The 26,606-nt window shown below is 44.7% G+C and overlaps 1 protein-coding gene across 2 annotated transcripts in view; it reads right to left on the bottom strand.

The window, feature by feature from the left end:
- The window catches only part of CCNY (cyclin Y), a 214,857-nt gene that overhangs the window by 134,248 nt on the left and 54,003 nt on the right, over positions 1-26,606 (bottom strand). Inside the window, exons 2-3 of one of the 2 annotated variants that reach the window (XM_037835657.1) lie at positions 17,176-18,237; positions 15,672-15,889 (exon numbers count right to left, since the gene is read on the bottom strand). The exons of the other annotated variant lie outside the window; for it this stretch is intronic. Of the exons in view, the coding sequence (XP_037691585.1) occupies positions 15,672-15,765 (94 nt within the window). The 5' untranslated portion in view covers positions 15,766-15,889; positions 17,176-18,237. The remainder of the gene's footprint in view (positions 1-15,671; positions 15,890-17,175; positions 18,238-26,606) is intronic. 2 annotated transcript variants of the gene reach the window in all.

Genomic DNA, 26,606 nt, shown 5'->3' with positions numbered 1-26,606 from the left:
GGCAGCGTTCTAAGCACTTTAGTTACTGAATAATAATCATTTAATATTTACAACCAACCCATTTTACTGATGGGAAATTGAGGCAATTTTAAATAATTTGTCCTAGGTCACAGTGGATCTAGAATTCAGGCCCAGGCAACCTCGGACACTGTGCCCATGTTCCAAGTGCTGTGCTCCACTCCCTAAGGAATCAGTTCCAACACACACAGAAAGGCAGAACAGGGTGCCACCTTCCTCACAATCGACATAGACCATGGAGTCTCACTGGAGTCTAACATGCCATGCCTCCTTGACCGAGAAGGTGTGATGAAAGTCAAAGTAGTATGGAGGTGCAGCTCACCCAGGGTTCCTCGTGCTCCCCTGCCTTTCCCAGGGCCATGGGACTGACTTCAGCCAATGGACTACAAGTGAAGTAAGAAGTGATGGTTGTTATCGCCAAAGTCAGGCAGTGAGTATGCCTCCTCCTGCTGCAGAGACCCTGGAGAAGGCAGCTGCAAGATGGAAGTGGGCCACCTCGCCTGTACATGACTTTGTTTAAGCAAGAAATAAAAGTCTGTTGTTTTAAACCCTGAGAGTTGCAATGTAGCATTAGTGACCCTGATTAATACAAGAGTCATAAGAAAATGTTCCTGCACTTGAGTTTCCTCCCTGTCATGCTTAGCTTGGACTCTTCCTTCCCCAGTTTCCACCAATCTAGAGTTGGTTCCACTACCACCTCTCTGAAAAGTGGCACTTTGCTCCTGGAGGCTCACAACTGGAGGGATGTCCAGGACAACAAGACCCAGGTGGTACGGGGGGGGGGGGGGGGGGGCATCTTTCAATGGGACCACCACTCCAACCTATCTGTTCAAATATCTCCATGGTTAGAACTAGACAGTAACAGCCAAATAAATCATTGCCTGGTAGTTTTATATCCTACTATTAATAACAATAGCTCAGGAGACACTGGGAATAATCTTGCTCTCACTCTGTGATTTTATCACCACCATTTTTCCAGGTGTGTCTAATACAGTCTGACATGGAAATTTAGGAGATAACGCAGTAACTACATAACATGGTGCTTTTTCAAATCCATGACTTGGCTTATGACCTTCCAAAAAATGAGATTCCAATTTCTTCTCAATCAAAAGGGTTTCCCCATTCTTATGGGCACTGCATGGCTTGATGGAAGAGATCCACCTGGCTGGCACAGAAATAAGAAATGTGCTAAGCTAGCAATGAAAGGGATAGGAACTAAATAAAGAGTGCTAAATAAAAAGTACCAAGCTGAATACCATATCTGCAGAAACCCACAGACATCAACTTCATCAAAGTCAATGGGGAATGGCTGAGGACAGAAGTGACACCCACACAAAGCCAAACGTGAACACACACCCAACTGTCACGAGCTTCCAAGGTCAAACAACTGTCATGGGGCGGCAGGGAGAGCAACATTTTTGCTTGACAGCCAACTTGCCAATGCCACCTCAAGAAAAGATGTCTTTTTAAAAATCACTTGTCCCGGCCCGTGGGACGATCAACCGAGACTCTAACTCCTGCGAGGGAAGAATGGTATGGGACAAGAGACACGAAGAACGACAGCAAGACAGGAGTTCTGATCAAGCTGCAAAATTTTATTGAAGAGGCAGGGTATATATGCTCTAAGGTAGAGGGAGTGGCTAGTAAAAACGGGTGGCGGCCTAGGATTGGTGGCTGCAAAGGCGGGTGGCGGTCTAGGATTGGTGATTGCTGTTGCTAGGGCGGGCGGCAGAAGTACGGTTAGAGCTTTTGGCGCGAACTACCGTTACTTCCTTGAAGAAGGCTAATTATAGCTTAGGCTGATCTTGCATCAGCCCTAGCGGCCATGTTGCATGTTACCGGTATCGCTGAAGGTGAATATTATATATGCTACCTTAATTGTCCCCAACAATCACTGGCTTCTACTACATAACTACTTTGCAGTCAGCTTTTTAGTCAGAAATAGCAAGGCCAAGGCCAGGCCCCTTGTGTGACATGAGTGCACTGGCCTGCGGAGTTAACTGGAAGCGGTGTCCTGACGGCTGTGTGGCACTCCACATTCCCATCTTTCCCCAAACATGCACCCTACCCAGGCTTCTCAGAGGGAGACAGAAGGTCGGGAAATACAACGGCAGACCTGACTTCCGATATTGCTTGCACCCTCTCCTGTTTCCTGCCAATGCCAGGCGGGGCGGATCTGAATGGAAGAAACACCTGCCCATCTCTCAGCTCTCTTCCCCACTGCAGTCTAGAGATAACCCAGATCGTGGGAGCACTAATCTAATCGTCTCACTCTCCTAGTTAAAAGGTCACAGTAACCCCCTCTGCCTACAGGACCAAATTCCATTGCCTTTGAAGCAATCTAATTTGCCCCAATCTACCTTCCCAGCTTCACCTTCTCCCATGACTTTGTATGTACCTTAAGATCCAGCTGCATAAACTATCAACCTTTTCCCCAAAACGCACCAGGCCTTGTCCAATCCCAGAGTCTCTGTTCCTGGGATGCCCTACGTGATTCTGGTTCCTCATCACTTCTTTCCTGGACACAATCTTTGCATCTTCAGAGCAGTGGCAGCTTCAAGATATGGCTTCAGGGGCTTGCACTCTACCTCTCAAGCTACCACCCCCAAAGAGCTATGCTGACTGCGCACCCCCCATCCAATCAGACTATCACTCTACCCCTAAGTCCCTCCTATATAGAAATTCTGGGACTACCACTTCAAAGTTTAGTTTACATCTCACCTTTCTGTGAAAATCTCTTCTGGCAGTGGAATGAATCATACCTTCTGCCATGGGCCTCACTTGTGTAAAGGCATGTTGCGAAAGTCTCAAGATTGCACTGACTTTAACAATTTAAGAGACGTGTGCTGTGACATTCTATTTGTGACAGCTAGCCTCTAAGGTTCTCCCCACCCACTGACCTCCGCTCCCTAGAATCTGCGTCCTTGTGTAAGTTCCTGTCCTTGAGTGGGTGCGACCTGTGACTTGCTCCTAACCAATACAATATGCAAAGGTGATGTCACTTCCATGACTAGGTTACATGAGACAGGGACTTCCATCTTGCTAGCAGACACTCTCTTTTTTGCTGGCTTTGATAAAGTAAGCTGGGGAGAGGCCCACATGGCAGGTAACTGAGGGCAGCCAGGAACTAAAGACCTCAGTCCAACAACCTTCAAGGAATGAAACCTTCCAACATCCATGTGAGTTAGCTTGGAAGCGGATCTTTCTCTGGTGGCTTGGAGGTATCTACCCCAGAAAAACATGTTCTTAAACTCAATCCATTCCTGTGAACTCTTAAATAGGACCTGTGGATGAGGTTACTTCAGTTAAAGTGAGGTCCAGCTGAATCAGGATGGGTCTTAATCCTATTACTGAAGGCCTTAGAAGAAGGTCAGAGAGAGAGAGAAAGCCAGAGGGAGCAGCCAAAAGCTGAACATCAATGGAACCTGGAAGAGAAGGGAGAAAGAAACTAGGAGAGGCTGCCATGTGACAGAAACGTCAAGGACCAAGGATCACCAGCAGCCAAACCCAGAACCCAGTCTTTTGGAAGAAAACACCGCCTTGATGGTGCCTTGATTTTGGAGAAGTTACCAGCCTCAAAACCGTGAGCCAATAAATTCCCATTGTTTAAGCCAACCCATTGCATGGCATTTGCTTTAGCGACGAGGAAACCAAAACACTTCCCAAGTCAAGCCTTGAGATGAGACCCCAGCCATGGCAGACTCTCTCCTCATGAGAGAATGTGAGAAGAACACCCAGCTAAGCTGTGCTCAGACTCCTGACCCACAGAAACTGTGAGATAATAAATGTATGCTGTTTTAAGGTGCTAAATTTGAGGTAATTTGGTACATAACAATAGAAGACTAACACCGAGGGACAGGTTTAAAAGGCCAGGAAGCTCTGTGCTAAAAGATCAGTATCCATGAATCTATTGTCTGACAGCTCAACTTCAGAAGCCAAGTTCAACCTCCACTGGCTCCACATCTCCTCTCTATGAAAGAGAGACTACAGCTCTCCCTAGCATTATCCTTCACTTCTCAGTCAAGTTCTGAAAAGTAGGTCCTCCAAATCACTACCTCATCTCTCATTCGAGCGCCGCTGGAGTTTTTCTTTCTCCTTAGTACTCTCCCAAAGCTCCGATGGCACGTCACGAGGACAGCCCTGAGCTTAGCTGTTGCTGCGGCATCTGGACTAGGCAGCCACTCCCGCCTCCATCACCGACCACGCTTCCCTCCCACCTGTGAGAGCAGTCCCTCTAAATCTCCTTCCAAGATTTTCTTCCACTGCCCATGTCATATCCTATGTACTGGGCATTCTATTTCTCTTCAAATTTTACAGTTTTTCTGGGCAATCTCATTCATTTCTGTGATACAAACACCACTTACATCCGATGAAGCTTAAACTTTCATTTTTTAGGGCAGAACCACGTAGATCCAGTGATCTACTGGACATCTACATTTGGATGTCCCACACTCACCTCAAATTCTAAACATAAAAAAAAAAAAAAAAATCTTCTCCCATTTCACTCTCCTTGTTTGCTCTTCTTTCTCCTATATTCCTAAAGTGGTGATTTTAGGCACCAAAATCCACTGAGTCACCACTGGGTTCATCCCAGGCTCTTCTTCTTTACCCCCCTACATCCAACCATCTACTGACTCCTACCAAGTCCACCCCCTGGACATCTCTTGAATCTGCCCCATCCTTTCCTGCCTTCCCCAGTCCTTCAACACATCTTCTCTGCAACTCATCTGCCCAACTCCAGTCTTGGCCTCTTCTAATTTAAGGATTGAAAAATGGCATAAATGTCACCTCTTGATGTCTGCCTCTCTCTCCATCTGCATTTCATGCACCTCCCTTCTTATTCCTCCAGAACAATATCAAAAGATGTAATAGATCTTTCCTTCACTAGGCTCTGTCCTAAACACAGGAAAGACAGCAGTGAACAAAACAGTCTTGACTCCCATGAAGCAACCTACTGTTTAATGCTCCTGTGTTTCAACTTACGCTGTCCCTACCCAACAACCTGATGCCAGCCTCTTGCCCTACCAAATTCCTAACTCAATCTTCAAAACCCAGGCTACATGCCACCTCCTCTGGGAATACTCCCTTATACAATGCCCACACCCCCACCCGCCAACCTCCACAGTCCTTCCTCTCCTTTCCGTGCTGCCTCTGTACTTGGTATCTACTTTTATTTGCATATTTATCAAGTTGTATAGTAATTTATTTGAGTTTAACTGTCTGCCCTTTTAGACCAAGCTTCTCCGGGGACTGTTTCTATTGATCTCTGAATCAGCCACATCTAAGCCCATGCCTAGTCTTCCGTAAGTAATCAATAAATGTTAAGATAACTGAATTGTCATCTGTGGTAGATTGGATTATTGTTCCCAAGCATTTGTTCCCTCCCTGTAAAAGGATTATAACTCCCACCCACTGGTGCATGCCCGGCCCTTACTTCCTGTGGAGTTCAGTTCTCCAGCTGGTACACTTGGCCAATGGCATGGAAACAGACACAGTGCTTTCCCCATCTGTGCCGAAGTGGAAAATATCATTGTGGGACCCTCCTGCACTCCTGCCTGTTGCCATGAGAGAAGCACATTCCAGACAGAAGCTGATCCTTCAGTCTGATCCTGAAAGAAGACACTTGGAGCCAAGTGGACCCCTAGCAGAGCCACAGACCACCTGCAGGCCTCATGGGACAAGAGCAAGAAAGAAAAGTGTCTTATTGTAAGCCAATGAGACACTGGTGTTACTGTTACCACAGCAAAAGGAAATATACCATCCCAGATTTTCTAGTTCATTTCAAATAAACAGTCATCAAGTCTCATCTTGAACACATCACATTTAGGGGGAGTTTATTGCTTTTTAAAGAATTACATTCCATCATTATAAAATGTTCCCTAATACTGATGCAAAATTTACAGCCTACTTATTTTCAGCCTTGGATCTATTTTTACCCACAGGTATTACATAAAACACATCTTGACATATTAGTATTTGCAGACAATTATCACATGATCTCTCAACAGTCCCAGGGCTAAGTACACCAGGTTCCTTCAACCATTCTAGAAGGAAAGGCCAATACCCTTTACATATCTCGGTCTCTTCCCTCAATATACTCTCCATATGGCTAAAATCTTAAAATGTGGTGCTAGAACTACACAGAATATTCTAGACATGGCCTGACCATGGAAGAAGTCCCTTAATAGAACATAAATCTCATTTCGGTTTTTCTTTTCTTTCCCCCAAATCCCTAAGCCTTTATGTCTTAAAGTGTTTTCAAGTCAGGCATCCTGTCTCCTGTATCCAAGTACATAAATGCAGACATCTTACATGTACCACTGCTAAATCTTATTTTGTTGTACTGATCCAACATTCCAACTTATCAAGATCATTTTAACCCTCATTCTGCCATTCAACAGTACCAGCTACCCCTCCCAATTCTTTGGTGCTTCAAAATCTGAGAAACATGCTTTTTTGTTGTTTAGCTCCTTATGAAATCACTTAACAGATAGAGGGCCAAGGTCAGAGTTCTCTGACAAAACACTAAAGACATCTATTCAATTAAAACGGTGACAATACAGTTACACACAGTGTTTCAGTACTCAGAAGCTCCCCATCCTCCACCCACTGCCATTAATTCTTCTAACCACGTTTCTCTGAATTCTCCAAAAGTTTTTAAGTCTTGGCCAAAAGTCTTCCCCAAATCCAGCAACACTAAATTTATGAGCAGTGGTTCTCAGGGCCAGCTGCTACAGCATCACCTGGAACTTGTTAGAAACAAATTCTTGGGCCCCACCCAATCCTACTGTACCAAAACTCTGGGGAAGGCGCCCAGGAACTATGCTTTAACAAGACCTCCAGGTGATTTGGACCCAGTAACGATTAAGAACCAACAGACTAGAGCATTCCCTTCCTTGCCCTGCCCACAACCCTCTTAAAAATGAATACAGCATATTTTCAATTTCTTCTATTTGAACCCACGCCAGCTCTTGCTTGGTGCTTGTTTGTTTTCTCAATATTCATAAACTGTTTCATCAGCCTTTCTAGCATTTTGCCAGAAGCAAAGTCAAGCCCACTAGAAAATTAGGACATTATTTGCCTTTCTTATGTTGTGCCATATCTTTCCCATTGTTGACAATTTCCCAAAATTTACAGCAATGTTTCTGTGATCACACATGCTAGTTCCCTTCGTCTCTGGGATAGAACGACTTTTTTTTTTTTTTTTTTTTTAATTCTCTGACTACTTTTTCTCTTCTCTGGGGCTTCAAATTGCCAGGCTGGTATGCAAATGAAACATGGATGAACGATGCAGAACCAAGTAGTTAGTTTTATACCTTTTTCCACCTAGTGAGCACATCTCTTTCTTGGTTCTCCTTAAGCTGTCAGGCTTTTCTTTACTGCTTTGTTTTGTTTTTAGCATTTTTGTAAGACTAAGTTTATTCAGGGCTTTGAGGTTGTTCTTAAAAGTTGTTACTTCTCATCCATCTACGGATTCCTCCTAGGGTAACAAGACAAGGTGGATTTATTTTTCTTCCTTTGCTAATCTGTACCATCTAAATTATACATATATACACACATACATACACATAAATATATGCATCTATATATACACATATATATCATATATATGAATCATAGCTTACTTTTTCACATCAGGATGGGATATCTCTATCTATGTTTTATTTACTCATTTTTATTTAATTTTAATGTGAATTCTTCAGTGTACCCTATGATGTGCCTTTCCTCCCTGGACTCATCTGTACGTCACTGTTAAAATTGAGACACTGTTTTTGTAATTTTAGAATGACAGTTTTGTGTTCCCGGCTCTGTTCCTTGGCCACTCTGGCGGGGCCTCTGGAGAGCAGGACTCCAGCCTTTTTCTGTTCACAGCTTTTATTTCCCAGCTGCCTCCAGCCACTCTCACAGTGAGTCAAACCTCTTGAGGCGTCTGGCCCCTCAGTCCTGGGTGCAAATGCCTGCTTCAGACCCTGAGCCAGCAGCCGTGTGGCGGGCAGCGTGCCCCCTCTCTGGGCACCCCTGCCCTCCTTGGTGCAGCCGCCTCTCCCGGGCTGAGGCTCTGAGAAGCGGCAGCAAAGGCATTTACGCTGCCCTGCTGGTGCACTGGGGATGGAGCTGGCCTGGAGGGGAGCCCCCAGATTCCCAGGGGATAATCGCAGCAGATTCACAGCATCAGAGCTGCCAACTCGGATGTGGGTCAGAAGCTTGATAACTTCTGGTGGCAACACACAGCCAAAGATTTGGAGAAAGGAAAAAAAAAAATCAGCCTTCTTAATGTCGTTTCTTTCTTTGCCTAACAATAAGCTATTGCATAGGGTAGCCAAATTTGACTTCTGTTCTCATCTGCGCCTCAATCAAGGCAAAAGGCTAATTCTTTATTTTAGTTTTTCTTCATAGCCAGAAAACGAGAACAGGAATTAAGCTGGGTAATGGAAGGGGAGGGTGCAAACAAAGCCATGAAGGATGAAATGACAGCATTTGTTTGCTGGCTGGCTGGCTGGTTTGAATCCATTCCCAGTGTCAGTTTCTCTAACACTCCGCTCGCCCCAACGCCACATTGTCAAATAAAGATACAGATTTGTTGTTCCTTTTCTCTCTGACAATGAATTTCCCTCAACCCATTAAATACTGCTTAGTTTGAGGAAAAAAAAAAAAACATTTCATAGAGAGAGAGAGGAATGTGCCTTTGCTTGAAATTGGTCTCCCCTTCAAAAAAAACTATTTTGGGAACTTTAGAATTGATCCTGCTCCTGGCAAAACAAATTTTTGTTCTAGCTGTTCAAGAAGGAGACTGGCAGATAACCACTGAATTTCAAAGTAATAGAGCTAGAAGAGAAAATAATGCTGGAAGAGAAAAAAATGTTTTGTGATGCTCTCTGCAGGATTCAGGGTTCCCATATCCCCTCCCGATCAAGGAGGCTTTAGATCAAGGAGGCTTTAACCCGATAACGTCAGGACCACCAAGGAACACGACCAAGGAACACAACACTTCCGCAGCTTCCCCTCTTCAGATGAGCAAGCTGTTTCCTCCGCAGACTTGTGCTTCTCTCCTCCTTGCTCCCTTACCCTAACTCTTATTACACCTGAGAAGGCATTAGTGCACGTGAAGTTAAGAGTCAAGCAAATGGCACTCAGTATAAAATTCCACAAAAATGGGAACTGTCCCCCCTGTGCGAATGCCCAACAGCTCAAATCCCACGGCAGGCTCGACCGGTCAGCTGCTCCACCTCTCGTGGCTAACCCTGCAAGCCCTCCAAAGCAGTTTATTCCAATCGGTGCTCCAGAAAGTATACTTTTAAAAGTCTCTCTTCTTCTCCTCCGTCTTCTTTTCTCAGAAGAAATATAGAAAATGCACACATTAAAATAACAGATCAATGCCACATTAAAAAGAAAAACTGGAGAGTCTGGAAACGCACTCTAAAGTTTCCACAGCAACTGCTCCATGGCTCAATTTGCAACATCATCCATTCAATCCCAAGATGTTTTAAAAGACTCCAAAAAAGGGGAGAATCAAATTACCATCCTGGGGGTAGGGGAAAGAAACTCCCTGTTTTCATGAAAATTTCTCCCACTAAAGTGTACTGTAAAAGTACAGATTGCACTGTTAATATTCCCATTCCCCATCACCAAAGGAACAGCAGATAACTCTGGAAATACCTACCGATAGTTCTTTTGGTTGAGACGTGAGAGAGATGTTAGTTAGGAAAAACTCTTTGATTTTTCAACCAGAAATGTACTTTCTCAACAAAACATATCCTTAAAGCACAGAGGTGGCTTCTAGGACTCCAACCCGGTCAGCAACTGCAAGACCCCACACCATGCGAAGAAGTTTCTTTTCCCTTTGTCAAGTGGCTGATTCAAAGGAGACCAACTCACAGGCCCTGAAATTCATTCCCCAGTTGGGGTGGGGGCTTGAGAAGGAGGGATCTGTGCAGTTTACCCTCCCAAGAAAGGAAACAAATCCCCCAACACTTTACCAGGGACATTCTGAACAAAATGCCTTTTCAGCAAATGACAAGGAAGGAGGTTTGGTATTTCACAGAGTCCAACAGCCTTCCTCTGTGAAACTGCCCACATCAAGTGCACACTGCTAAAAGGGAATCCAAATAGAAAGGAAGGCTATCCACATAGCTTAAATCAGGCAAGAGGGCTCCTGGGCTCAGAGTAGGAAAAAACCACCGCATGTTTTAGAGGCTTCAGTGCCAGAGAATCACACGCCTGGCATTCCATTTCAACATACACCTATCTCCACCAGGCATATGCCCCATCCTGCAAAAACTAAAACACACACACACACACACACACACACACACACACACACACACACACACACACACACACACACACACCAGGCTGGAGGCTGATCCTGTGTTCAGCCAGACTGCCTCTAAACTCGAGGAGAATGCACAACAAAACAGTCATAGAATTTTCTACCCTCTGGCATTAGAGGGAACCTATTATTGGGATCTGCTAAGGGGCAGACCAGTTATATGTTTCCCAGTCAATACTCCCCACATAAAATAAAAGATCCAAAGCAGAAGAGCTATAACCCTTTTCGAAGAAGGAAGGCCTGGTTTTCCTTCATTCTAGAATTTAAAATACTCCCTTATGCAGGCAGGCTAGGACCTGAGGTAATTTCTCCAATTTCTTGCCACCTCTGACACTCCACTGCTCAAATCCAGTGGAGGAACAGGAGACTTCCAAGGGAGCCTGGAGAAGGATGGCTGGGAAGGCAAGCCGAGGGCCGGCCTGCTGGAACAGGGCCTCATGGAACTCAGGGAGCTCGGCTCTGAACGCCAGGCGAGGGAAGCAAATTCAAAATGCGGCCCTCTGGTTTGATGTGCTGAGCCCTCGATCATGGGACTTGCCCTTATGAAGCTCGTTACTGCAAAGGAGAGGCTAAACTTGCATATAATTGTGCCTAAGAGTCTCCCCCTGAGTACCTCTTTGTTGCTCAGATGTGGCCCTCTCTCTCTAACTGAGCCATCTCGACAGGTGAACTCGCTGCCCTCCCCACTACGTGGGACCCGACTCCCAGGGTTGTAAATCTCCCTAGCAATGCAGAATATGACTCCCGGGGATGAATGTGGACCCGGCATCGTGGGACTGAGAGTATCTTCTTGACCAAAAGGGGGGATGCAAAATGAGATGAAATAGTTTCAGTGGCTGAGAGATTTCAAATTGAGTCGAGAGGTCACTCTGGTGGACATTCTTATGCTCTATATAGATAACACCTCTTAGGTTTTAATGTATTGGAATAGCTATAAGTAAATACCTGAAACTACCAAACTCCAACCCAGCAGTCTGGACTCCTGAAGATAATTATATAATAATATAGATTACAAGGGGTGACAGTGTGACTGTGAAGACCTTGTGGCTCACACCCCCTTTATCTAGTGTATGGATGAGTAGAAAAATGGGCATAAAAACTAAAGGACAAAGGGGGTGGGATGGGGGATGATTTGGGTGTTCTTTTCTCACTTTTATTTTTTATTCTTGTTCTGGTTCTTTCTGGTGTAAGGAAAATGTTCAGAGATAGATTGTGGTGATGAACGCATAAGTATGTTATCATACTGTGGACAGTGGATTGTATACCATGGATGATTGTATGGTGTGTGAATGTATTTCAATAAAACTGAATTTAATAAAAAAAAAAAATGTGGCCCTCTTCCGCGAGTCACCTTTAGTCTCCTCACCATCAAGCTCACGGCTCTCTAGCTAAAGCAGAAGCGTTAGAAAACGGGAAATGGGACAAATGTTTGAAACCCAATGTAGTATGCTGAAAAACTTGGCTGGTCTTTGTTCCCAGTTCCTGGGGGAAGCAACCTCAGAATCTCTGGATTCTTTGCAGTGCCTCTGTTTGTTCTTTAAGGTGGGCCAGGACCACACCTGATAGTGACAGGGTGGGGCCAGCACACCTGCAGCCTTACGGTGGGGCTGGGAGATACCAGAAAGATCACTCATGTGAGGAGGGGGTTGGGGCTTTGAACCAGGTTAAGTCAGCCCACTTCAGCCCACCTCCCCGACCTCTGGGAGATTTAGTTATGCCCTATAAACTCAGGACACCCAGGTGAGCTTCCATGATTGAGAAGATCCATCCCCAGGTCAGGAGGGTGCCACGCTCTGATGCCATGTGGACAGGACACGGAAGGTTAGGTATCTCCTGGCTTCTTCTTATTTGTACCCCTTTACTGTAACAAACTATAATCATAAATGTAGGGTTTTCAGTGAGTTTTGTGAGGCGTTCTGGCGAATTATAGAGCCCAAGGGGGTGGAGTGAACCCCCACGTTTGTCACCAGTCAGTCTGAAGTGTGGTGGCCTGGGCCCCCTGTCTTGCAGGACAATCCTATAGAGGGCGGCCCTTGACCTGTGGGGCCTGGCCTGACTCCCTGCACCCAGCCTCAGAAGTGGATTGAACTGAGTTACTGCAGTATCTGCAGTTGGTGTCAGAAGCTGTTGGACATTGGCAGAAATTGGTGGAAAACTTTATACCCAGTCAGTCCAGTCCACTATTTCAAATGAGTTGTGTTTTCAAAGACCATTTGTTCAGCATTTGCCAGGAACCAAAAATACATTTCCGAAGCAAATCTGCTTAATCTATGATAGACTAAAGGACAGAACCAAAACAGCACCACAGAACCAGAGTGTTTGTTTCCACACAGAGGCAGCTCTGTCAGACGAAGCAGCCCATACTCCAACCAGGGCCTGACCAGCCAGGGTCTTAGAACAGCCTGAGAAGCCTCACTCCCTCCCCACCAGATATGGAGTACTTAAACTATACAGGAGAAATGGAGTGCACTTTCAGCGGTTTAAAAGTAGAAACATGCACAGGAGCATTTATCTGCAAATTTATTAAACTCGATACATTCCTGTTTTTTGTTTGTTTTTGGATAAAATTTACCATACATTTCATAAAACACAAGGAACGCCACTTTAAGAGCAGTTACCAAATCTTATGGCCTTAGGAATTAGAATTACAGACTGACATAGAGAGAACTGGGTGGCAAATGATTTCACTGGGAGCCAGCAATGTCCCTTGTCATACAGAGCTGCCAACTCCAAAGGCCAGAACACAGAAACCAGATCAACTGAAAATGCCAATGGTCAACGCAGTGACCAAATCACAGGGCCCTATTCCTGTACAAAAATACTTAGAGGAGGATAAAAGGGCAGTGCTCTGGGTTGAATTGGGTCCCCCAAAAAGATAAGTGCAAGTCCTAACCCCTGGCGTGGCGGAAGTGACTTTATTTGGAAACAGGGTCTTTGAAGATGTGTTTAGTTAAACTGAGTTGTGCCCTAATCCAGGATGACTAGTGTCCTTATAAGGAGAAGAGACAGCAGACAGATATGGAAGGGTGCCATGTAACAACAGAGGCAGAGATTGGAGCCCAAGCACGGAAGGCAAACCAACAGAAGCTAGGAAGAGGCAGGATTATCCTCTAGTTTTCCGTCATCTAGCCTCCAGAACTGTGAGACAATAAACATTTATAAGCCACCCAGTCTCTGGTACTTTGTTATGGCAGCCCTAGGAAACTAACACAGGTAGCAATTCTGAATCTTAGGTTATGCAAAAAAGACGAACATTGACAACTTCTAAAGAATGCAACTTGTATGGACTACATGACTTCCACCCAGGGCCCTAATGACTTTTGAGTCACTTCTGTTTCTCTGGCAAAATGTATCCAGTCTTCTGATTTAGGGTATTGGGGTCACATCTGTCCCCAAACTCGCTGCCAAGACACTTCAGTTCCCTGTTCCAAGCCCAGGATCCCACACTGCAACTCTCGGATGGTGGAGGAAGGTCTCCTACTGGCCTACTCTGCTGCTCCTATATGCCTCTGTTATGGGATTCCACAGGCCCTGGGATGAGCCCAGCTACTACAGTCCCATTGCCACCCCCAAACCCCAGTCCACCCAGATAACGGCATCCTCCTTCGCCAGCTCCTGAAAGAAGTGAATGCAATAGTCTCGCTGCTCTTCCCGGTGAAGTGAGCACAAAGCCATAAAGGCAGGGCTTCCTAACTACTGGGGTCATGCACTCTCTCAGAACCTCAGCCCAACGTCAGACAGAGTTTCAGGTTCCCTCTGACACTCCATCCCATCACCTACTTCCAGTCCTGGGACATAAGGAGAGAAGGTAGGGTCTTCGCTGGAGAACAGAGTTTAAGAAAAATCTATTTCAAAGCAAATTGTAGAAGGTGGCTCATCATTCCAGGTCTGGGTGCTATTGTGAGGTCTGAACGTGACAAGCCTACAGAAGAGGAGCCCAAGCTCAGAAGGCCAACCTGGCCTTTCTTCACCCCAACATGGAACATTAACACGGCTCTCTCCACACTGGCCTCCATCCTACACATGGGTCAAAATGGGATGCTGCAAGGACACCAGCAGGAAAAGAGCACACGTGCACAGGTGGGAGGGAAAACACGGCCCGCCACCCAACAGAGCAGTTTCCACCTCCATAAATAAGGGCTCTCCAGGGATCACTCATCATACCTCAGGGACTGCTGGCACCACTATTTCTAGCCCAAGTTCTCGGATTTTGGTCCCAGGCGCAGGGAGATGTTTGAATATCAGGAAGACTCCTTTCCATTATCCATTCTGTGCCTTTCCCCCACCTCCTCCTCTCCACTCCAGGGACAAAAGCCAGATGGTACCCCCTCAAGGGCCTGTCCTACCCTCCAAGATATTCCCTGTCCCAAATTATCTAAGCATCCCTAACCTCCTGACCCACTGAATCAAAACTTTTCTTTCTTTGGTGGATGATCTTCACGGGGTGGCAGGGCAAGAGCTCTCTCCCTGAGCCAAGGCAGGAACAAGTAAGCCACAGCCCCTTAGAATTCCAGGGGTGCAATGTTTGCATCTAAAAAGTAATAAAGCTTACTCAACTAGGAGGGCAGAACTTCAGGCAAGGGAGCACAAGGTATGTGCATGGGGTAAGCCTGTCTGAAGGGAGCCCGCATCGGACCCACGGTGGCTGCCTGTCTTATGCCCGATCTGGGGCAGCTCTCCCTGACCACTTCAGTTTTGTCCCAGCTTCTTTTCTTCTGAATACAAAGGTTTCTGTCTGACTCCAAGTTTGTTTTCCTTGGTGTTTGTTTTCCACAACAGTTCACCCAGCAGTGGCAGAGGAACTCCAGCCACAGAGGGGAAGAGGGCTGGGTTGTGAATGGGGTGTGGGGGTCCATTAGGTCCCTGAACAATTACTTCAAACCACCTCCCTTCAAGCCAGATGCTGGAATCGTAATGAGCAGGAAAACCGAGTGCTTTCTATGTTCTCTGCCCAACTGGGGCTGGGGATTTTCCTGTGTATTTTAACGCCAAAGATCAGACTGGGGGGCGGGGTGTGGGAGACATGGGATGAGGGGGATGAGGGGGTAAGAAAATGAGGACTCATCAACTTTGAGAAGTCAGCCTCTGATGAAGACAAAAGCTGAACTGTGGTTCAAAGAATTACTTGGAATTACATATTTTCACCACTCACTTCAGCTGTGAAGGCTAATTTCAATGATTAAATATTAGCACTCCAAATGATCACAGACTTCCTAACTGGGACTCTTAGACACAGATTTTTAGAGCAACCTTGCAAACAGCCACTTGCCCACAAGAGAGCAATGCTAGGTGAGCAGAACAGAGCTGAGGCACCAATTATTACCTGGTTGTACCTTGTGGGGGGACAGGGTGGACAGCAGGTCTCCAGTGGTGACCCAACGCCCCAAAAGACAACACTGGGAACCTCCTAGGAACATCCCAACAGGCTGAACACGTGAGTGGCGACCCTTTCCTGGCAGGAATTCTCTTTTCTCACTGGAAGTATCCCTGTGGCCAATGTGAAAGTATCTTGACCTCCATCCCCAATTCCACAGCGCAAAGCTGAAAGAGAATGTAGAATGGGGGAAATCATTTATTTCAGAACCAGTGGAAACATCAAGGCAGCCTGGGCCATTAACGGTACCCACAGGGGGCTGCTAACATGCAATTATCCGGGGCCAAGAAGCAGCTAATTATCCACTTGGTGGATTATCCAGGCTGGCCCCCACCCCTCCTCCTCTGGCTGCTGCCCTTTCTCAGGCCTCAGCTGGGGAGGAATGGAGGAAATGAGGCTTGTCTGGCCAGTAGTATGGAAAGATGTGAAACCGCAACTGTGTCAAGAAGAAGCTTTTAAAAGAATTATAGCTTCCCATATTCCAGGTTCTCTCTACTGGTTTTTACAGTCCATGATTCCCAATCCCATCACCATGGATCACAAAGAGATGGGCCTAATTTTCATAAAAATACATACATGGCTTCAGGCACTATTTATTGTACACTTGCTATATGGCAAGCACAGTGCTGGGACAGAGCTTTAAGGAGACCCTGAGGTCAGAGCTTTAAGGAGGTCCTGGGGTCAAAGCTTAAGGAAGCCCTGGAGTCAGAGCTTATGGGGGTTGTGGGGTCAGAATTTTTCAGAGTTCCTGGGGCCAGAGCTTATGGAGGTCCTAGCCTTCTGGAAGAACATGACTCACAGGCAAAGGCCAACATAGCAAGGGCCACCTGCTCTGTAACAGAGGGATATATGTACTGGGAGAGACCAAGAATCTTCTCTCCAGTGCCTGAGCTACACACACGGGGCGGGCAGAGGCTGCTTTAAAAACCAGGCAGCCAGGATGTCTACAAGAATCTTGGGGAAGGATGTACCTCAGCCCTCCCAAGGAGCCACTCTCAGCCATCACAGGGACTAAACTATGCCTCCAGAAGCACATGAGGACAACTGAAGGTAAGGCCCTCCTTTTCCTTTCCACGAAAAAATCATTTTTAAAAAGAGAACCCATAGGAACTAAAAGTAACACACAGCCTGACCCACACCACATTACATTTCTGGTGAAAACAAAGTTTTTTAATTGCTAATACCCCAGTGAGTGGGATCCCAGGGAGCATGACGGAGGACCCAAACGGATGGGTCCCCTTTAAGGGAGCAGATTAAAGAGGAAAATTAGGAGGATAAAATAGAACCACCACTACTTTATTAAAGTATATGATGCCGCTTTATTTACTTCTCCCTCCCTTCCCCACCCTCAAATTCTTAATTCTTGTTTCAGAGAAGGAGCAAAGCAGGGAGAGGAAGAGGAAGTGAGAAACGGCATGAAGTTGCAAAGGAGAAGACCTCATAAAGAGATTACCTGGTAGATTAATCGTCTAAAGCGCAGATCCCAGGTGTTTAGCGACACTGGGGCCTTGGATATAATGTATCTCCCTTTCATCTCAGAATGTCATCATCAGGAAGCCCTTCAACACGGAAGCTGGGTAAGCAATGAGAAACTTGCCCTAAAAACAAGCAAAAATCATGGCACAGAAGGAGCAAGAGGTCACAAGACACACCAAAAGGTCAATCCAGTTGACACCAGCAGAGTCTGAGTCACAAAAGCATCACCATACAACCTGGCCAAAAATATGACCTGTGTATTTCAAATTAAGATTTGATTCTTCAATCAACCTAATCTCCGAAAAAAAAATTTTTTAAACAAATGCGACCTATTCGAATCTGCAATCATAGGAAGGTTTTGTTAAATAATTTGAATCACAGATATTAGGATTCTCCCACTATGTCTTTTAAAGACAGAAAAAACTGCAAATGTTAATTTAACCAAGGCAGTTTGGGGAGTTCCTTGCATTTCAACATTCTCTCAATTAACCCACCCTTACCCTCATTACTTGGGGGGAATTAATAAACCAAAACTTTGTAAACTGGCAGTGGAGAAATCAGAAAACACCAAGATGAGTCTCTAAAAAGGAGATCCAGGGACTAAAGCAGCACTGAAGGCTATTTCTAACCACAGCGTTGCACATCAAGAACGTTATGTGGAGAAGGTGGAGACGCACTCTAATATAACCCACCGTTGATTAGAAGAGATAATGCACACAGTGTGCTGCACAGTGAAGGGAGATGTGACAAGTTCACTAAACCAAAGACCAGCCAAGGAAGGCTCCCCGACGCCATTCTCCTCATCCCTAGACTCCAACCCTATCTCAGAGGGCATGTGAGCTGCCACCTTAAATGCCATCAACACACCCATCAACTCCTTCCCCTCCTGACTTTACTTACCAAATGAAGATTTTGCCACATACCAAGAGGCTGGAGAAAATGGCCTGAAAGTTGAGCAGATACAAAAACACTCTGAAGCCATCAATTCACCTGTGCAGCTGCTTCTTCAGAGAGAATGTCTCGGGAACCACAGAAAAGACTTGAGAAAAACACCAGGGAGGTGAAAAATTAGCTGTATGAGGGTCTCAGGTCACCACCACCCTTTATATAAACTTTCCCAAAATAACCTGTGAGCCAGGCAGGTTATTTTGTCCCGAGCGACAGGTGAGGCAGAGTGGAAGGTGAACAGGCTCAGGAAAACAGAAAGGAAGGGAACAGATTTCCTAATTAGCCTCCAATTCATAATGATTCACAGACATGCCTCCCCAAATTGGAAGGCCATGATTTCTCTCTTAACAGATAAAGATATAAGACCCCGTTCTTGACAATGTCAATAAAAAGCCCAGAGCAGCAAAGAAGAAAATACTGCTGGGATCATGTCCTCTTCCTGCTACAAGTCAGTTCAATCCAGTTCTTACATATTTACTGGGGCATCTCTCTGCTGGACCTGGGCTAAGTTCTCTAAAGGCCTCTCTATGTCCAAGCCCTCCCAGCCCACCATACCACCCGCTCAGCTCACTTCTCTGCTGGCATCTGTGCAGTGACTCTTCAGCTCTGCAGAACCAGCCTGGGATTCGAGCCCACCCACCCCCTCAACTGGGACGCCCCTACCTTCTCACCTACTCCTCCTCAACCACAGGACCACCTAAACACACCTGGCATGTTCCTGCTCCTTCTCTCCTCTACTCATTTCTCCAACACCAGAATGTTGGACATCTATGAAAATCCTAACTCACTTCAGGATCTGGTTCTAACCCAAAAGCCTTTGATGCCTGCATGGACTGCCCCACTGGGCCTGACCCTCATCCCTGACAGGCCCACGAAACACTCTGTCTGGATGTCCAGGCTGACTCGCTGCACGGCTGCTGCTATGTTCCGTAGCATTTAGCCCCATCTGAATTGTAGGCTCCTTGAGTGGGGAGAGTCCACCTGAGGCCACTCTGTATTCCTCCCAACACCTAGAACGCTGCCTTCCACTGGTCTTTATGATCACAATTTCACAGGACACACTTTTCCTCCTTTATCATAAAAATCAATATTTCCTTTGAATTAGCTGCTAAAAACAAAACAAAACAAACAAACAAAAAAACCACACCCACTTAACAGGTCTTATCTATCAGGAACTATCCTTAAGTATGAAACGGGTGTTAAGGATTAAATGAGTGTTTTCCCCACTATATTTACAAAGCACAGAGAGAAAAAAATAATTAAAACAGAACCCTTGTCTTGAAAGACGTTGCAGTTATTTTCTTCTAGGCTTATAAATGGTTTCCAAATTTTCTGCAATAAACATATATTACTCTTAAAAACGCAGAAAATGTCACTTCATAAAATATTTTAACGGAACAGATAACAAGTGCTATAGGAATTTAGAAAAGACTGAGATTTCATGTAGCTAGAGGCAGTCAGTGAGGTGGTCAGTGAAGGGGTCATGGACCAGTACCCAGTTAGGCCAGGAAGGACTGAGGATAAAACCAAAACAAGGAGGAAGGGAGGGGCAGACAATCCAGGGGTAGGAGAGAGAAGGGAGAACATCAAAAGCAACAGCTGCTGCTACCATTTATTGAGAACCTGCTAGATCCCAGGCTCTTTACCAGCATCATCTTATTTAATCCTTGCAACCACCCAGTGGGGAAGGTATTATTATTTCCATTTTAAAATGAGGTAACAGAAAACAAGGGCAGCTTGACCAGCACATGATGGAGTCTGCGTTTTCTCCATTCAGTTAAGGATTTTTAGACTGGGCTCTGCGTTCCCGGAGGGATCCTTGGCCTCAGCTGAGCCAGCCCTGAGCAGGGAAGGCTCAGGGCTCCCCACTCATCTTCAACCCATTTTAATTGCATTTTATATTTCCTGAGCATCCTTATGTCATTTAAATTTTTTTTTGAAGGGAGTCCCAGTACTTTCAAAAGTAAATAAATAGTAGTTTGAAATCCACTGCTCTATGCCATATGGCCAGCCACAAGCCCCTGGGTATTCTGAGTTACACATAGAGAAAGAGGCCTGCCCTGGTAGGTGCTGGAAAGCTCAGGGAAATGAGACTGAAACATGAGGGCCCAGAAAGTTCCAGAAGCTCTAAAATAAGGCAGTGGTAAAGGAAGGCCTATTATTAGTTGACACTTGTCAATCACTGGGCTCACACCAAACCCAAATCTGTAGGCACATCCTCAAAATAGCAAGCATTTAAATGAAAATTTAAGAAAACCTGTTGTTCTCACTAAGGCTAGCTTTGATACAAAAATTCCAACTAACAAAACAGTTGCAACAGATGTGCAGTTCTATCTTAAAACCACCTGAATGGGTACCAATCTAGCAAAAAAAAAAAGTGAGTTTTTCTTAGCATTCCTGCTCCTGGAGTGGGGATACTGCCTACTGGCTCACCAGGCAAACCAGGGAAGTATTTCTGGGTGTTTCTCTGTTTTACCCTGGCATTCTATTCATCACTGAAAGGCAGCAAAAAGGGCACTGAGACCAAAATCACTGACCTGAATTTTATCTATAGTCAGCCACAAATGCATACAATAAAGCAAGATCAAATTATGTTATGGTACTGGTTTAATTTAGATGCTCTACTTTGTACAAAGATAACCTGACAGTTCTCAACATTTAAGAGTATAATCCTTAAAATGCAAGCCAATGAATGTTTGGTATGAGAATGTCCTCATTTTCCACTCACTAAAGATAAGCTGATTTATTACTAGGCGATATTCTCCTCTGAGTGTTTACAGGAGAGCAGTCTTCAAGGTATACAAGCGGTAATTCACTTTGTTCCACATTCATAACCAAAATCAGATGCTCTTTATGAGAACGCAATAATAACGCATTCTTACTGCACATTCAGGTTTTCTTCCAAGCATGTAAGAACTGAGCCTTGCATTTAATGGCTTTATGGAAGACAAAAGATAAAAGGGCTTTTGAGCTCTCAGCACTTTGTGTTAAGTCACAATTCCCTGGCCCTCAGTTTCTTTGTAAATAAAATCAGGGTTTAGCTCGGCAAACACTTACTGAGCACCTTTCGTGTGTGCCAGGGGCTGTGGTGGATGTGGCAGATTCAGAGATGAAGGAGACACAGTGCCCGCCCTTAAGAAGCTTGTGAAATTCAGCAGGAGTGAAACATACATAAAAAGATGATTTCTATATAATTTGGTACAACGCAAGACACTACCGAAGCACAGAAAAGAGTCTGTGGCAGGCAGAATAATGATCCCCAAAGATGTCCAAACCTAACCCTCAGAGCCTGTGAACAGATTAAGTTGCACAGCAAAGGGAAATTAAGGTGGTAGATTGAATTAAAGTTGCTGATCAGTGACTGTAAAATAGGGAGATTACCCTGGATTATGCAGGTGAGTCCAATGTGATCACCAGGGTCCTTAAAAGTGGAAGGAGGAGTCAGAAGAGTCAGAAAGAGATGTGAGCATAGAAACAAGGTCAAAAAAGATGCTAAGTTGCTGGCTTTGAGGAGGGAGGAAGGGGCCATGAGCTGAGGAAGGAAGGGCAGCTTCTAGAAGCTGGAAAAGGTAAGGTGACGGATCCCCCCTGGAGCCTCCAGAACGGAATGCAGCCCTGCCGACACCTTGATTTTCACCCAGTGGGACTCATGTCAGGCCTCTGAACCAGAGAACTGTAAGATAATACATGCGTTTTCTTTTAAGCTACACTAAGTGTGTAGTAATTTGTTACAGCAGCAACAGAAAACTAGTACAGAACCCTTCGTTTGGAAAAGAGAACACGCATTCTTACCATAGCCCCTTCAGACGTGCTCAGCAAGGATAGCAAGGGTGGTCAACCCAAAGCTCCATCCAGAAGCACAAATGCCACATCATGCACGCCCGTCACGTTGTATTAAGTCTCCAGTGCCTGCCCCTAGAAGGTCCTTCACATGCTTATAAGCCAAAAAGAACTGGGATTTGGGAGACTCCAACAACTATTGTAACTATTCAAACAGAAACTGTTAGTACTTCCACTGAAAACACTTATGTGCCACATGAACAAATCGTAGTATGGGCCTTCTGAAATGTTTGTTGTCCATTATTCTATTTTGCTTCAGCCTTACTTCACCAAAATTCTATAAACTTAGCTTACTATGAAGCCCAACATTTAAATGTGATAATAACAGGAAAAGCAGCAGAACCATCTCTGGCCTGGGGCCAGAGGGAGTCTGCCCCTCTGGAATTACTCTCCAAAAGAGTCAAAAATAGCACCCTTTAAAGTCATCTGCCAGGCCATGTTCTGAAACTAAAGGAATATGAAAAAACACCCAGGGGCTGCTTCCCGGCTGGAAACCGGCCCAGCGTTTGTTCACCTGATGTGAATCTGGGCAGCCCCACCTCAGCAGGACTGAGAGCAGAGGGAAGGGCCACACCTAATTTGGCTATTTTCAGGCCAGAAGCGCTGCAATACGTAATGCCACAGATAGATTAAGAATCCATCAGCGACCTGTGGCTTCAAGTATTATTTTGTGAATCTTGGCAGTGAACTTACTCAGGAGCAAAACGCTTAATTCCACATTGAACTTGACCTTCAGAAAGAGATCTGACCTTTGTCTTGGCTCCTGGAGAGAAGAGGGAACCTTTAAATCTTTGTAATTTCCCATGATGGGAGTGTTTTCTGTTATTCAACCTGGGCCCAGGATCACACCTGACAGTGCACATGCCATATGCAAGATGACAGGGTGGGGGCTGCACCTGCAGCCTTAGGGTAAGGGGCTTGCTCCACCAAAAAGACCAACTATGCTACTAGGGGTAGGAGCTTTGCCTGGTCATGCAAGCCCGGCCTTCCCAACCTCTGGAAAGGGAAACTGAGTTCAAGTATGTGGGCACTGCTTCTATCAAGCATGCCGCCACCACAAAACCCCACGTAAACTCAGGACTCTGGAAGCTCAGATGAGCTTCCAGTACTGAAACGATACATCCCTGTGCCGGGAGGGTGACATTCTGACTCCACGCGGAGAGGACACAGAAGCTTGCATGTGAGACCCTCCCAGAGCTCAGCCTATGCATCTCTTCTTTTGGCTGCTTACTTGTATTCTTTTACTATAATAAAACTATAACTGTAAGTATAGTACTTTCAGGGAGTTCTGAGTCGTTCTAGTGAATTCTAGAGCCCAAAGGAGTTGTAGGGGCCCCCAAATTTGTCACCAGTTGGTCAGAAGTGCAGGTGGCCTGCCCTCCCCCCTGCCCCGACCATGTGACTGGGGCCTGCAGGGCAATCCTACAGAGGGTCGTCCCTAACCTGTGGGGTCTGGCCTAACTCCAGGAACTCAGCCTCAGAACTGTACTGAACTGAGGTTACTGCAGTTATCTGCAGTTGGTGTCAGAAGTTGTTGAGGTGGAATCCCTATACATAAGCTCTATGTTAACTACTAAATTTATTGCACAAAATCCAAAATTTTGAATTTTGTGAAGAATGTTTAACTTAGAAAACTGCCCACAATAAATTTTTAAATAACAAGCAAATCGTGTGTCTATAATCAATTTTAAGAACATGTGTCCCTGTGTATACATTACTTTCCTTCCTCCCTTTTCCTGATTTCTTCCTTTTCTTTATCTAGCTACCTCTTCCCAGAATTACCATGTGACATCTTACGTTGCATCTATGACCAGTGAACTTTATAGAAGCCACTCTCCTCTCCATCATCCTTGCCCCTACCTGCACCAAGCAAAACAATGAGCAAATAGTCTTACTTCAGCCTAGGGTTTATTTTTATCTTAGCTAAAGAACAGGCCTCCCTCTTCTTTCTCTCCCCTGGTCCTTCAGACAGCCATCACCAGTCATTACAATCTGTCATTTTCTGATGGGGATCTCCTCCAACTCTTTAATACACTAAAGGGGAAAAGAAGTCAAAATTCTGGGGAGAAAAAATATGTATCACTTGCATTAACTTTTTCACGGTAATCCAAAGGTTCATTGTTTTCTTTTGTTCACTGGTTTCCATTAACCCTGGGAGGGATAGGGGAGAGTCTGGGTGGTTTTGTTTTGTTTTAAAGAGTAAGCCTTTAGTTATTCTCCCCTGACGTCCAGAATGGGGTTACCTAAAGAATATAAGGACAGTGCTATTCCTTCTAAACACCGCAGCATTTCAGCAGCTAAGGAGGACCTTCAAATACCATTCGCTGTGTTCTGCCCAAACACCAGCAAATAAATGCTGAAGGCACCCCAGGCCTTGGGGAACGTGAACAAAAGCCAAACTGCCAGTGTTTCATTTTCACTGCTTTTAGAAAACTGTCCCCAAACAAAAATAAGACACGTTTACCATTCTAAAGACCTCTGTTAATTACAAAAATATATCAGTGAAAGAATATTTATATGTCTAAAGAATGAGCTCTCACCTACACACAGAATCCATCCTGCAGAAATAACAATATTATATTGTGAAATTCACACACCATTCTGAAGATGAGCTCCCAGTAAGTCTACTGAGCTTCCTGAAATCTGAAAACCCCGGGAGGCCAAACCACTGGGGAAGCACATATCAAAGTCACCACGACTCCCCTTGGGCTCATTTACACCATCAAGTGAGCGGAACCTACATTCCTCTATTGTGAAATTGAATCATTTAAGGTAGGATGGAAACTGACACAATGGGACAGTGTTTTTATATAAAGAAGTTTTCAAGCTCCAGAACACAAACGCTTGCTAGACTCAGTCACGGTCAAAGAACAGCCAAGTCTGACTTGCGGCATCAGAGGCCCCCAACTCACTTGCACACACCTCTGCCAGGGTGAAAAAGGTAACCAGGCTCTACTAGGCTCCTTTCCACTCCAGACCTGCCTTTTCTCATTCACCAAGGTGAAGAGAAGCTATGGATAATAAGGGCTCACTTCTCCGACAGGATACAAAGGAGAAAAGAGGGACAAATTCACAGAAAGTGATGAAGGACCAAATTAAGCCTCCCAGGTCACCAACTCACCTCTTTTCAGAAACATGTCAGAAGTTTTCTGCTAATCCAATGGGATTACACACGCAGTGGTCCATAAGCACAATGGATTTCTATTTCTCTATTTCTCCTATTCATCAGGTAATTGGGAGCAAATACATACATAGACAAAGGACACTGAGGAACATGAGCACAGATACACCGTGATAGAACATATGCATACATATGGTAAACTATGTCTTCACGCTCAATGAGATTTCCAGTGTGATGCCAACTTTTTCAAGTGGTTTAGCAAAGGGCGTATCCCTCTCAATCTAATTAACTAACCACCTCATTCTTGAAAGAAGAAACCATCATCTTCTCATTCACAGAACAGCCCCGGGGCCTCCCTTGGATGGTTCTGATTAGGCACACTGTAAAATGCAACAGGACATTAAAACTTTTGTTTTAAATACAAAAGGGTCACTGCAAAACTAAATTTCACTTGTTTAAACAGAAACAGTTGTTAAAAATTTTTAAAGACTAAAAATACCAGATGTTGAAGAGGATCTGGAGCAACTGGAACTCTCAAACTTTCCTGCTGGGAGTGGATGTTGGTACAACCACATCGGAAAACTGCTGACAAAATATTTTCTGTACATACTAAAATCTATACATACCAAGAAATAAGATTACACCTCATGTTTTCCACTCTGTTTCACTGTTTTAAACTAAATAAAAATAAAAACTCCAAGTGGTCACACCAAATGAGAGAATTCTATCACTGTGCTATCACTGGTTATTTGAATCAACTCTTCGAGGCAGTAGTCCCAAGAGGGTAAGAGACAGAGACTATGTCCAAAGAGAGCTCAAGATTACAAATCTTCACGCATTTACCTTCACAACTAATATAAACAGCTGCACCCACAAGTACAGGTCAAACTGAATGATGAGAGTATCTGATTTAACATTCACGTAAAAGAGTATTTATTAAAGGAAAATGAAAGCCTCAACAGTTACTGCAGCAATTATTTTGAACTTGAACCAACAAAAGATTTGGGGGAGGAGGAGTATTTTATCACTGACATCATTTAGAACAGCAGGCACATGGTGATTAAAAACAAAAAAGAAGAAAAGGCAGACCAAACGGCTTTATAACTGTTTTTAAATTCTCTACAATGTACCCCTTTATTGCCTTCAGAGTGGAGAGGAGAGGCAGACTACTCCCGTCACCCTATCCCTGGATGGCCACTATCTGCCTATTAGGGTTAAAAAGACTAAGTAATAAAAGTATGCTGATTTGAAGTTTACATATATTTACATATGTCTGAAATGCTTCTACTGGTAGGTATCTATCCTGTAACAATATGCAAGCATGTGCCCAGAGAGACATGTACAAAATGTACATGGTAGCACTGTTTGCGATAATGAAAAATTAGAAAAAAAATAGAATAGCTAAGTAAAATGGAGTTAAGCCTAAAATGGAATATTACATAGCAATTAGAATGAATACATTAGAGCTATAGGTTTTTATCTGTAATATTCCTATTTTT

The sequence above is a fragment of the Choloepus didactylus genome, chromosome 5 (genome assembly GCF_015220235.1).
Source record: "Choloepus didactylus isolate mChoDid1 chromosome 5, mChoDid1.pri, whole genome shotgun sequence".
Taxonomy (NCBI): domain Eukaryota; kingdom Metazoa; phylum Chordata; class Mammalia; order Pilosa; family Megalonychidae; genus Choloepus; species Choloepus didactylus.
This window is presented reverse-complemented; position numbering and strand designations above follow the sequence as displayed.